This window comes from Hydra vulgaris, chromosome 13 (genome assembly GCF_038396675.1).
Source record: "Hydra vulgaris chromosome 13, alternate assembly HydraT2T_AEP".
NCBI lineage: Eukaryota > Metazoa > Cnidaria > Hydrozoa > Anthoathecata > Hydridae > Hydra > Hydra vulgaris.
In genome coordinates, this window is record NC_088932.1 from 28,680,001 (window position 1) to 28,694,350 (window position 14,350).

General features: G+C 26.8%; 1 protein-coding gene across 3 annotated transcripts; it reads right to left on the reverse strand.

The window, feature by feature from the left end:
- Positions 1 to 2,186: 2,186 nt before the first annotated feature.
- On the reverse strand, positions 2,187 to 12,686 carry LOC100199946 (peptide methionine sulfoxide reductase MsrB). 3 transcript variants are annotated; one of them, XM_065815453.1, is made up of 5 exons: positions 12,149 to 12,420; positions 9,052 to 9,166; positions 4,654 to 4,858; positions 3,798 to 3,888; positions 2,187 to 2,215 (listed from the first exon to the last, which is right to left on the reverse strand). In XM_065815453.1, exons 1-5 carry the CDS (start codon positions 12,327 to 12,329, stop codon positions 2,202 to 2,204), a joined length of 606 nt encoding a protein of 201 aa, XP_065671525.1. In that variant the 5' UTR covers positions 12,330 to 12,420; the 3' UTR covers positions 2,187 to 2,201. The 3 variants fall into 3 exon arrangements, with proteins under 3 accessions (XP_065671525.1, XP_065671526.1, XP_065671524.1); XM_065815454.1 differs by lacking the exons at positions 2,187 to 2,215; positions 12,149 to 12,420 and adding exons at positions 2,765 to 2,879; positions 12,527 to 12,686; XM_065815452.1 differs by lacking the exon at positions 2,187 to 2,215 and adding an exon at positions 2,765 to 2,879 and having other exon boundaries at positions 12,149 to 12,549.
- Positions 12,687 to 14,350: the final 1,664 nt, after the last annotated feature.

The window sequence follows — 14,350 nt, forward strand, 5'->3', positions numbered from 1 at the left end:
TTAAAGCTTAATGATGTGTTTATCGAAATACACTGGTAAAAAAGCTTTTATTTTCATACTCCATTAATCTAAACGTTACGGGGACTGTTATGCCCCCACTTCCCCTATATATATATATATATATATATATATATATATATATATATATATATATATATATATATATATATATATATATATATTGCCACTATTGATAATATATGATATTATAATCGTAGAAATATAATTTATATCCATATCAATAACTAATTAACAGATTTAAAAACAACACTTTTGGAAAACATCAAGGTAAAACTTTTTTTGTAATTCGTATAAGTTGTTCCAAGGGAGTTAATATATTATGGGGAGTTAATTTGTTTCGCCGACAGGGGTTAATTTATTTCAAGGGGAGTTAATCTATTTTGAAATAGATTAACTCCCCGGGTAATTTTTTACGCAACGGGAGTTAATTTATTATGGGGGTTAATTTATTTCATGACACCGGAAAGGAATCAATTTATTTTTAGCTTAACCTTACAAACTTAACTTTTAAACTTTAAGCGGGAAAAAGATCAGCGAGGTACGGATTTTTTAATCTGAAGCACAAATACGAGAGGATTAAATAAAGTAAATAAAAATGATTCAAGCAGTGGAAGTTGTTTGAATCATTTTTAAGTGAAGTGAATAGCTCTCTAAGGGAGCTGAATAGCTCTCTTTCTTTTTTCGTTCGAAAAGGTTCAATCAATTTTCGTCAAATTTGAAAAGAACTTATGCTATTGGTGAGCACCAACAAACACTCTGCTTCTTGACGGATCCAAGGTTCTTCAATCATCCCCCTGGATACGTCACTGCTTTGCTGAGCTTATGAGGAATTAATGTCTATTGAAGCATCAGACTTCCTTTGGGTGGATAAACGATTTTTTAGGTTAATCTAATCAATCGATTTTCATTTGAGCTTGAAGGGCAAAGACAAATTTATGCTTTACTAATCAGAAAAACAGATTTATTTTGGGAAGGGGAGGAGAGAGTTTGTAGAGGCTGCAACTTTTATTTCGCTACGGGGCTAGGATAATCTAAAGACGGGCCTTTAGTTTAACCCGAAAAAAACTTAACAATTATTGTAATAATTGTTAAGTTTTTTTACACTTTTTTTTTCTTACTGGAGAGGAAGGGGGCTTTGTCCCAGTCGGTAGTCCGATATTTATGGCAGCCCTATGTGAGTGTAAACTTTTTTATTTATTCAATTATTAAATGATTAGGTTTTATATATCTATCTATTGCAATATTAGTGTTTTTAAATCAAGTAAAGATTATTAATTTATTAAAAATTTAGCACAAAATGTTTTATCTTTTTATGTTTGAATAAAAAATTGAAACCATATAGCTAAACCAACTACCAAAAAGTTTAAAATTTTAAATAATTGAAATACAAAAAAAAATTAATTTTAACGCTCAAATAATGAGCAAAATTATTTTAAAAATTGAAAACAAATCAGAAAAAAAACTTTTTGTACTTATATTTTTTTCATAAAACATTTCATATGTTTGAAATAATAATTTACGTAATTAATTTATGTATAAACTTGCTTAACTCAATAAATAATTAGAAAGGTATATTATGACCTAGAATGTACAGCCATTTCTTAATTTCTCAAGTTTTAAAATCTTACTGCGCTTGCGTATAACTTTCAGGATATTTTAATTTTGTGTTTACTAAAAAAAACAACTTATTACTGTTTTATTTTTTAAATGATTTTAACTAGTTGGAAAAAACTGAAACTTTAATCTTTTTTAAAAAAAAAACAAGTCATGTTTAAAGAGACATCGAGATATAGTCAAACTGCCTATGTACTCGCTGTTTTTAATATTACCACCTTTGTACGCATTCGTACGCTTTGGTGTAACCCTCTTCCCTCATACATGCGTACGTACTTTACAGAAGACCCCAAAGTGAAACGGCTGTTTTTCATTACCTCTTTATAAACTATTGAATTTTGAAAAAAATTAAAACTTTATAAAAATAGATTATTCATGCGAAACTTAAGTCACGACATGCCAACCAAGCAAATCATAATTGTCGGATAAAATATGACACGAGTTTTTAGCTAAAGAAAGGACAAAATCCAATAACAAATTGATATTGTGCATGCCAAGCTGGAGCACGTGTGGAGTCATAAAAAGCGTCGTAAGAATCATGTCTTGGCGTGGCAGCGTTCTTAAAGTTATTTGGTTCGTTCTATGGGATAGAAAGAGAATGTTTTTTAATTTTAATTAAAAAGAGAATTATTTTTTTTTTTTACATTTGCAATTTTCTTAGCCGTTTACAGACCGAAATGATAGTTAACTGAAATAATGTAAAAAGCGCCGTAGATTACAAATAAATAAGTTTCAAGCCAATCTAAGAGTTGCCCACTTTAAACTAACATAATGAGCTACTTTCAAATGTTTATACAGACATCATTAGCAAAAGAACACGGCCCATTAGCAAAATTACTTTTACTTATTTGTAATTATCGGATGTTTAAAAGAATTATCATCATAATATTATTTTCTAAACAACCGCTGCGTTGGAAACAGTTGCTAAAATATACAAAAAAAAACACAAACAAAATTGTAATTGATCAGTAATCAGAGTTGGCAAACAATTAATTTGAGATATGCTTAGATATTTAATTTGAGTTGCTTTTTTTGTAATTAATTTTACTTTATGATTTGTTTTTTAAAATTAAAAGTTACGACATTATCAGCCAGCTAGTCCACCTTGTATATATAGTTATGACACCAATTCATACACTATTACATTTATTATTACAAGAATAATTTAAAAAATTTTATAATTAAAATACTTTTATACAAAAATTTCAGCGGACAAAGCCAAGCTTCTTAGAGTTCTTTATTCTCTAAAATAATAAAATATACTATTTTACCAAAGAAATTTGCAACTTTTAGTAAGAAAAAATACCAATAGCTAAGAATTGAATCAAGATTGGGGGAGGGGGGAGGAGAGGAGAGGGAGGAGGGAATTCAGAAGCAAATCCACGTTAATGTGGATCGATGCAATACTTCTTACATCTCCTTTTTATTTAATAAATTGCACTTTTTGTGTTATGCATACCTTTTACATTTTGAAAAGATATTACACATTAACACAAGATCCCGGATTCCCTCCACATTTTACCGACACTGATCTAAATTTTAAATAGTATATATAATTATTCATTATTTATTTTTTATTATTAAAAGTATTTTTAAAATATGTTAAAATAATTTTTTTTAACCATGAAAAAGTGTCATTGTTAAAATTTTGAAACTCTTTGATTTTTGATTGGAAAAAGGGTAGGGGCGGGGAGTATGCACCAGAATGTGAAAGTCCTAAAACATCTTAGCCTTTTTTTTTATTTAATTAGGAGATGCATATGTAGTACAAAATAAAATATTTCAAGAATAATGCAGTTATTGCTGGTGGTGGTGGTGCAATAAAGATTATCTAAAAACTAAAGAGTTTCTCCCAGACTAAGTAGCTAAAGACTCAACTTTTAAAATATTAAAAAAGTGTTAAAGGAATAGAATCTCATGCAATTCTTCCAAAAAATACTTTTTTCTGTTTTCTTATTTTTTTATATTTTAAACAATTATGAAAATAGAAAAAAATTTAAAATGTTTTATATAAGTTGTTGATAAATCTGCAACTAGCAGAACAGCAGTAAGCATGAATGAAATAAAGAAAATACATTAAATACATAACATTTAAATATGTAATATAACATATAAATAATAACATAACATGTAGGATGTAAATTTCGACAATAAAAACAGACCTTGAAAATTAAGTGAAGCAGAATTCATACAATAACGCTTTCCAGTGGGAGCAGGCCCATCGTCAAATACATGACCCAAATGTGCACCACACTAAATCATTTAAAAATACTTAAACAATTGCTGCCAATTGATAAAGTAGGTACTTTCATACCTACATTTTATAAGTTTTTTACCTACATTTATTGGATATTTTTATACCTACTTTAACAATTGCTGCAATCATGGCCTACAAAAACATTAGGAAACTGATCAAAATGAAAAGCTACTTTTCAATGTAGTCGGATATACTGATGATAGTATTTTTTTAGTTAAGTAATAACTGGAACAAGATTTAATTTTATGAATTAATGAATTATGATGATAGTATTTTTTTAGTTAAGTAATAATTGGAACAAGATTTAAATTTTATGTTACTCTTTTGCCAATTTTTAAATATTTTTTTTTCAAAATGTTTAGCACAAATAGCTGAATTTTTACTGAGGGATTAACTTTTAATTAATAACTTAACATAACTTTCAATTAATAAATATTCCTCACTGTTTAAATAAGTAAGGATTATTATCAGGAAATCCAAAAAGTGAATGCTTTTCAGCAATAAGATCAATTTGATTTTCTTTCTTTTTATACCCAGTTTTACAGTAAACTACAGCACATTCATTAACCATATTATGAATATTTAAATAAACAACTTTAAATGACGTTTAATAAAGTCTGAAAGTTAACCTTCTAAATTTTTGCTCTGAAAAGCAAGATATCCGGCCGTGTAAATATAGTAGGCCATGCTGCATTTTTAAACAAAGTAGTTAAAAGTTTAAAAAATATAACCAAATAAATAGGACAAATATTTAAAAATACCTGAGCACATAAAACTTCAACTCTTGTCATAAACATAGTGTTATCAGTAATTAATTTTACTTTTCCTTTTTCTAATACATCATAAAAAGAAGGCCAGCCTGTTCCACTATCAAATTTGGTATCAGAATTAAACAAATTTTCATCGCAAACTACACATTTATAAACTCCTTTTCTGTGATTATCCCAGTATTTACCTGTAAATGCTCTATAAAAAAGAAGTTTCATTATCACCATCATCATCATCATCATCATCATCATCATCATCATCATCATCATCATCATCATCATCATCATCATCATCATCATCATCATCATCATCATCATCATCATCATCATCATCATCATCATCATCATCATCATCATCATCATCATCATCATCATCATCATCATCATCATCATCATCATCATCACCATTAATGGGTACCTTATTTACCTTACTCTTGTTGAAAAATTTAAGTATTTGTACAGTTGCATAATAACAATAATGGATTTTAGCTTGGCGACAATATTTTTGGCTACAACTATTTATTTGTTCATTCAGAATAACTTAATATCAAATTAATAACTTAATATTAAATATTTACTCAATAACTTAGCTATTTTCAATAGAGTTTCAATCGGAAAAAAAAAAAAATTAATGAAAATGTAAATATATAATGCAGGCACCTTTCAACTAAAAGCTTTCAACAATAAAAAAAGTAAAAAATTAGTCAAGGTCAAAAGAAGCTAACAAACCTTATATAAAATTATAAGACTAAACAATAATTATAGCTTTTAACAACTAATTTCGAATAAATTTTACATTGATTAAAAAGAGAAACAATAAATAATAAATAATAATAATTTATAAACAACACTAAATTAAAAAATTTAAATTTTTGTTTTAAACAAACTTTTTAAATCCTCAATTGGATAAATCCTTTTTATATACTTTTTTTTTTTTTTTGTTACTGGTTTTTACTATTATTAGTCATTTATCTTAATGCTTAAATAAACTAATATTATCATTTTATTATTATTATCATTATTTATCTTTAACTGCGCTATTAAAAGGAAAGAAAAAATAAATCTAATTTTTATTGTCATAACAAATTTACTGAAATCTCTAGATAAACAAACTGCAATTAGAACAAGTCATCTATCGATAATATTTTTCTTATGATATTGTTCCCCATAAAAGACTACTAAGGAAACTCAAAGGGTATTTGCGGAAACTTAGTAAGGATTGAAAAGATTTAGAGTATCAGGAAACAAATAATAGTTATGTGTCAATATGCATCTTTTTGGACAAATGTGATTAGTGGAGTACCACAAGGCAGTGCCTAAGGAAAATAAAAATATTTAATGATTATTACAGTCTTCAAAATGACATTATTCTGGTGGTTCAGTGGTGTAATTAATACTTTATGAAATTAAATTATGCAAAATGTAAAGAGATACGTATTGCAAAACTTTATGGAATTAAATTACTCAAAATGTAAAGTGATGCATATTTAAAAAAAAAAAATGGCTTCAACTACATTATAACAACAAAAGATGATTCAATCCACTTTAATGCATCAAGTTACTGTGAGGAAGACTTAGGTATTATTTTGTGATATGTCTGATGATGATTTGAAATGGAAGGAACAAGTTAATTATGCATGCAATAAAGCAAATAGAACTATTGGTATTATGCATCGTACCTTTACGGGCCTAATGCAAAGTTATGACATAAACTGATGCAATTCAAATATGTAAAATATTTAATAAACTAAATACATTGAAATGGTACAACTTTGACAAACAAATAGCATTATTTAATAATAGAACATTAAAAATATGTGGTCACAATTGTAAACTGAAATCAGAGCTGGTAAAAGACTGTATACCAAAATACAATTTCTTAAAAAACCAAATTGCAATTATTTAGAACAAGTTAAACTCTTTTACAATCAGTGCACAGAACTTAAATTATATCAAATGTTTAATAGACAAAGGCAATGACTTTAAAATTTAACTATTAAGAAATATTTAATAAAACATTTAGGCTTTAATACGGAACCTGACAACCTGCGGAACCTGACAAGTTAGGTTCCACAGAAGTATCTGCTCCTGTTTCAGCACTTTATTATCATTATTATTGTTAATAAATGTTATTTACTTTAAATGTAGATACTTCCCATTGGTAAATCAACTAGCAACTAGCAATGTATATTTGTACTGATAAGGACAACAATTTGGCCATGAGGAATGCTAGCTACAAAAGCTGGTAATCAGCTAGCAAAAGTTCAGCTAGCATTCTATTATCATATTACTTAATCATATTTATATCATATACTACTATATATGTGTTATTTTTATTAATATAATATATTGTCATCTTATTTACATACTATAGTTGCAGACGACTTTGTAAACCAACTTAACATAATGTACATTATTGTTAAAGATAATATAAGTAATATAAACAAAGTATAGACATTTTGTTGTAAGGTTGATACATCTATTTAGCATATGTTTTAATTTATAATTCATTTTCTATTTAAAAATTATTGGAAAATTCAAGACAACAGCTTATCCATTTTATTATTGACAGATAAAAGACAAAAAAAATTATTAAGAAAAAAAAAAATATTATTTTTAATTTACATTTTAATTCTTTATCAAAATGGTTATTTTTTTTACAAATTTTAGCAACTAGGGTTGTTAATGTATGATACAACTTTTAAAACTACAGTAATAAGTACTCCTATTATAAAAGCAGTTATCTATAATAACAACAACAAGTAATATAGTAATTTTTTATGCTTAGTGGATATGTGATCACTTTATTAAAAAGCATTACATTTATGTTTTTTGTTAATTATACTGAGTTAAAAAATGCTATTTATATACAAAATAAAGGTTATAAATAATTAATGCAGGGATTCGGAGTCCCAAAAAGGACTCCGGATTTGAAAGTCACAAAAAGATTACTTTATCCTAGTTTTTGGTATCAAGGTGCTCTAAAAATATAAATAAGTTTATGGACTACTAATAGGAAAAAAATTAAGACTTTTAGGTTAGAGGAACAATCGTTTTTTGAACCCGGAGTCCTTAGGTATAATGGCGGCAAGGACTCCGGGCTTACAAACAATAAGTTTCAAGTCATTAAATCTCATGAATTTTTTTATTATAGCACATAATAAGTCAACAAACATGTTTAGAGCTTCTGGACACTACAGACTTGGAAAAAGTAGAGATATAAATACAGTAATATGAGTCTTGAGACATCCTTTTGGGACATCTCAAGACTCATATTCAACTGTCTTGGTCTTGGAGCTCGGAGCCTTTGACTTGGTCTTGAAAACTTGAAATATTGGTATTGGTCTTAGACCTTTATTGTCTTGTAATTTCTTGATCCTTACAAAAAACATTAACAAAACAGATGTTTTAGTAATTAATAATAAATCGTTGATCACCGCAACTTTCAGCTTTCATGGAGATTTGTACCTAAAAGATGTATACTCTATTTCTTTACACATATCAGTCTTTGCTAGATGGCAAAATATATTGTGAAATTATGTGATACATAGTTGTCTGTTTCACCTTAAGTTCATAAAGTACTTAAATAGAATATGTAAATGAACTTTTTGTGGCTTTTTTGTAGGCTATTTATCTATCTGCTATATGCAAGCTATTCTTCAGTGTGATGTTTATGCAACATTTTTTATTGGTACATTTTGTTTTTATCAATACATATTTGTGTGTGTGTGTGTGTGTGTGTGTGTGTGTGCGTGTGTGTGTGTGTGTAGAATGTTTCAGAATACAAAGTTTTGAAACTAGACAATACTGCTCACTATATTTTTAAAAATACTGACTTAGATCTACACACTTTTTAAGACAAAGCTTAAAAATATGTTACTTTACATTTGTAACGAACTGTTAAACGTTATATAATGTTAATATATGTTACATAATAATGAAATTATTATGTAACATATTTTAAAGAAATATGTTTAAAATATCTAATTAACTACAACAACAACAACAAAAACTGAAATATAAAATTATAAATATCAAATAACTAAAACAAATAACTTATAGTTCCGTATGTTTTAAATATAAAATAAAAAATTTCATAACATGACGAGGTGATAATACTGAATACTAAATTTCTTCACCCTTTTCATAAAATTTTGATGATAAAAGAGAGGATAGCGAAAAATGAATAAATTTATAAGATATAAGATTATCAAATGCACAAAGTTTTTTAGTTAATACCATTATTTATCAAACATCCAAAACTTCAAAAGCTTCTTTATAAAATTATTAACATTAAATTAAATATAAAGCAACTTTTTATCATCCTAATTTTAAATATCAATAATATAATTTTTGTTTGACTAAAAGTTAATTTCGGTTCTAATATTTTACCGTTCTGTTCCTGACTTTTGTGTGACAGCATATTGTTCAGGAGTCAGCTTAGCTTTTAATTGTTCAGTTGTCAGTTTTATAGGGAAATCCTCATTTACTGATGATGAGCAATGTCCTTGCATTAAAAAAAAAAAAAATTAATAAACATTTTATTTTAATTTGAAAACATCACTAAGTGAAGTTTATTTTTGTTTAAGTCAAAATATTTGTTTTTTCAAAATATTTGTACTTTATATATATGGAAAATATATTGTTGCTGTTATTGATGCAAACCTTCTCAACAAATGTTTGAACCATAAAGTGTTTAAAGAACTAATCCAAAAAATATTATTGTAATTCCACAGGTTTCACAAAGTTCTGAAAAGTGATAGAAAACTTAATAAAAATGTAAACATATTACATTTATTTAATTTACAATGTGAAAACTCAAACTGCCGCCTAGTAGCTACCCAGGGCAATATTAACTGATTAACTGTGAATTTCATATTGCAAATAAACTATGGTTTATGATATTTTATATCATATTTTATTTATAATAAATAAAATATGATATGAAATGATACCAATCATTTATTGAGAGTTTAGGCTTGGCAACATTTACATATGAAAAAAAATTCAAAAATTGAAAATATTTTTTTTTTTTTAATTATTTACTGAAATGATGTTAAACTTTTGCATAATACCGAAAAAAAAAAAAAAAACTTTGTTTTTTATTATTTTACGTAAAACCATTAGGAAAAAATAATCATGAATAGTAATTTTGTTGATGTTTGCAAATAAACTTAATATTTAGACATTTTCAATTATGCAATAGGTTTTAGAAGGCAAGCTTGCAAAAATGTAATCTATAAATTTCTTATAAAAAAAAACAAATTAAAAAAAAACCAAGATGACAAACAAAACTCTTGCATAGTAAGTTGAGTTATCCTAATGAAAATTATTTATAAAAATTTGTGTCACTTAAAGATTTAGCAAAATATGAGGTTTAAATAAAGAATGGAGAAATCTCCATTAATCTCAGATTACTAAACCTCATATTTTATCTCAGGTGGTGTTATGGAATAATTAAGGAATTTAGGATTATTAGTAGACTTTAGGAAAATCCTATGTATTATCTGTCTCTCTTTATTGCCCTTATCGCTCATCATTTTTTAACTCCTGATTCCATTCTTTACCTTTATAAATCTCTTTTCGTCCTTGCATGGAATAATGCAGTCATATTAAGGCTGGTTCTTCTAATGAGGCTCTTTTTTAGAAAAGGTCTAAAATGTTGCTTTTAAATGGGCTCAAAAGCTTGAACACAATTGAATTCCATTGTTGTAAGGTTGCATCTCTTTCTCTTTTCAACAAATAGTACCATAATTGCTGCTTAAGTGAACTAATTATCACTTGTCTCATCAACCAAAACTCAATTTTGCCTGACTTGTAATTCAGCAAAATTAAATCCATTTATTATAACTGTTTCTTCATGATCAAAAAAACTTTTATTTATCTGGTTTTTTATTTCAAACATGTTTTGGAATTCTCTCCCATTTATATCTTTTCCTAACTTTTTATTAATAAAAGTTTTCTGAGCATTAAGAAACAGATACAATAAAAAGATGCAACTTTACTAAATGATAAGTCACTCAGGCCTTTTGAAGAATTGAACAAAAAAAAATTGCTCACTTGAGATCATGGTAGTAGCAATCATGATAGTCTAAATTAGCTAATTAAACTAGGAATTCATTGAAAACTTGTTTCTTTTATGTGTTTTTTTTTAATCCATTAACATAAATTTTTTTTTCGGATGAACAGAAACACTGTAATATACTCTAACACTGAATATACTCTTAAATTTGTCAGATAAATAACATCAGTTATCTCTGTCAGATAAGATTGTAATCATTGCCAGATAATTTCTTTTGGACATTATTAAAATAATTTCCATTGAACATTATTAAATGCATATCATAAAATAATTCCATTTTGATATTAATTCTGCACAAAGGAATTTTTTCTGTGAAAGCACTTATAAGATGTAGCCCTAAACATTATAACATGAGTTATTATACAAGAAAAAACAAGAAATAGTTTAAGACTATATTGAATATTTATATATATATTATTGTATAATAAATTTTGTAAATAAAAGCCAAAAAATGCTTTTCTCTATGTAAAATAAACGATAAGAACATGATACATATACCCATAAAATTCTGCTGGGTGTTGTTAACCTATATGACTGAGAGACCTTTCCAAAATCTTGTAGAGACAATAAATTTGAAATATTACCTCTTAAAACTCCATAAAAATTGTCAAAATACACTTTTCACCAGTACCTAATTCTTTTGGATTAAAAATTGGAAACTCAGGATTTTGGACTAACTTTGACTGTCTTAAAAAATATATATAGAACAAAAAAAAATTGTGAGAATTTTTCAACTGTGTTTGTCTTTAAAATGTACATTTTGTCTGTCTGAACCCTAACCCTCGAAAGTATGTGTGTAAACACATGTGTTAGTATTTATACATGTGTTTTTGAAAATATATGTACATGAATCTGTGTGAGTAAGTGCATAACGCATATACTTGTACACATTTACTGAAATATATATACACAAAACTTATGACAGTTTAGCCTGGGTTGAAATGTAATGATGACATCATTGACTACTTGAATTATTATGCGGACGTGTATTTCTCTCCTTTTAATAAGTCAGTAAAAAGACTTATGCGAAACAAATACAATGAAATCCATACCCCAACCAAACCCTTCTCCATAAGTGTTTGGTTAGAGTATAGTTAGCAATAAAATAAACTTTATGGTTAGGTTCAGGATTAGGGTATGGTTATCAATAATACCTGTTTTACATAAAACCTAAGACTAGCTTTTTACAGACATACTAAAGGGAGTGTCTGAAATACATCTCCACCAATTATTTCAATTAATTATTTATAATTAATGTTGTAATCAATAAACTAAAATATAAAAATTTAATTTTAGTTGCATAAAATAATTTAATTAACTTAACTACTTTAGTTTTATTACAAACAAGCATTAAAATAAACTCTATTTCTTTTTATTCTTAGAAAACATTCCACAAAAAAATTATACCAAAACAACTCGCACCCAATGGAGATATTATTTGAATGGAAGCTTTCCCACTTTTTATGTCGCTTGGAGCTACTTTGACCACTTTTCTACTCATAACGGAGTAAGCAAACAACCTTCTTCTACAGTGTTTAAAATTTTGCTTACCAACACAAAGAAACACAACAAGACACCTTGGTAACATGTTAATCTTTGGAAATCTTTTATATTTGATTTATGTCATTTATTTATCGTCAAAAAAGAATTTTTGTTACTTCGGGACAAAAGGGAAAACGTTACGTAGTAGTATTAACATACTTTTACAACTACCCAGTACTTTTGATTACTACAAAAACTAACAAATTTCAATTTTTGTTTAATATTATCAAAATTAAAATTTACCGTGCATTATAGAGCTATTAAGTAATGTAAGATACAGTATAAAACCTCCTCGTGTATTTACTTGCATCGAAACATTTCGTTTTCTATAATTCGCAACACAGTAATTAGGGTTGTGAAAAGAGTCTAAATTCAATCGACATATACGGTTAGGTTCGTTTCGGTGTCGTTAAAGCGAAACTTTTAATAGCGAAAATTTTAAAAGCGAAGGTCGGGAAAGCGAAAAAGTTAAAAGCGAATGGGGAATGGTTAAGCGAGAAAAAATTTTGGTAACATTGGTGACGTTATTATTTTTATATAAATGAGTTAATATTTAAAAAAGAAAACGTTTTTACTATTTATATTAGAATTGCTAATTTTCAAAGGTCATATATTCTAGGACAAGAATAAGGAGACAGAAGAGTAGGTATTTTTATAGAGTTAGACTCTAAATCTCTTTCTCTAACTTAGAAAAATAGATTAAAAGCATCAATCTCTAGGGGCTTTGACAAATTTAAGTAATGGCATCATTTATTTAGGGGAGGAACAGTTATTAATAAAAACTGCATTTGGATTATCTCATCTTAAAGGTGTTACAATTGAAGTTAAGAAAAGAGTTAAGAAAAGTCAATTTCAGAAATAATTTCATAAAGTTTATATTTTATAGAAGATAGTGTAAGGCGAAATTAAAATGTTTAGAATTTTGCTCGAAAATAAAGTGTAAAAGTCGAGTGCTTATATCAATGATAAGAGTTAAAACTAGTTGTCTTCACACAAAAAATTTAGGTAAGTAACAGTGGTTCTTTTTTATGTGACATCATATTGGCCAGTTATATTTATTGATGAGTTATATTTTCTGAAAAATGAAGTGAATTTTTAATATTTGTGTTAAAATTTTAATAAAATGTTTTTATCAGACATTTTAGAGTAATAAACAATAGCTCAGAGTCTGAGTCAAAAAGGACTAATTCTTAAGTTCTTTTATATGTTGTATTTATAAAGTATTTTTTTGACTTATGGTTTGTTATTGTTAATTATTATGTTATGAATTATTTGTTAGGTAATTATATTAAAGTTTTTATTTGCATTACTTAGCACAAATATTCTTTTTACAGATTGGTTAATAATAGCCTTTATTATCTTATTTGTTTCATGTTCAGTATATTGTTACATAGTTTTTGAACTAGATTAGTAATAAATAATTTTTAATACATAAATTACTGCTGGTTATAGATGAATTTAATTTTTAGTTTACTTCTTTGGGATTTTATATCATTTACTTTAGGAGTTTATATCACTTGGGATTTCTTTGGAATTTTATACTTCACTTTGAGATTTCTTTGGGATTTTATATCATTTACTTTGTTTATTCAATAATTTATTACTAAAAAAAGAATTTTGTTACAAAAAAAAGTGTAACATGCATAACATCCCAGCTAATACGATACGTTTTTTTTTTTATTATTATTATCTTCACTTCCAAAAAGGCTGCAAGCAACCACTTTTAGAGTTGGAAGTTACTGGAAGAGAAAAGACGAAGTTTGTATAGCAAGATAGCAATTAACAGATGACTTAATAGGTTGCAAATTATATGAATCAGGAAAAAAAGATGAAGGAAGTGAATTTCAAAGGACTAATATTTGAGGAAAAAAACTAGACGAATAAGAATTTTAGGAGCACTTAGTAACAGTCATAGTAAAAGGATGCAAATTAATTGAATGATTAGTAAAACGAGAATGAATTTTAGTAGATGGCAAACGAGACGCTAGCTCTTTAGAGCAGTGTCCATTATAGTATTTATAAAGCTAGGGTCGGTTTCCCAAAAGCGTTGTATTTTCTATGTTTCCA

Excerpts from the sequence above, each read along its gene's own strand:
- LOC100199946 (XM_065815452.1), bottom strand. The coding sequence starts at position 12,329 with ATGTTACCAAGGTGTCTTGTTGTGTTTCTTTGTGTTGGTAAGCAAAAT. Across the intron at positions 9,167-12,148 it reads ATTGGGTGCGAGTTGTTTTG|GACATTGCTCATCATCAGTA; the intron begins GTATAATTTTTT and ends TTTTAATGCAAG. Across the intron at positions 3,889-4,653 it reads TTGAAGTTTTATGTGCTCAG|TGTGGTGCACATTTGGGTCA; the intron begins GTATTTTTAAAT and ends TAAATGATTTAG.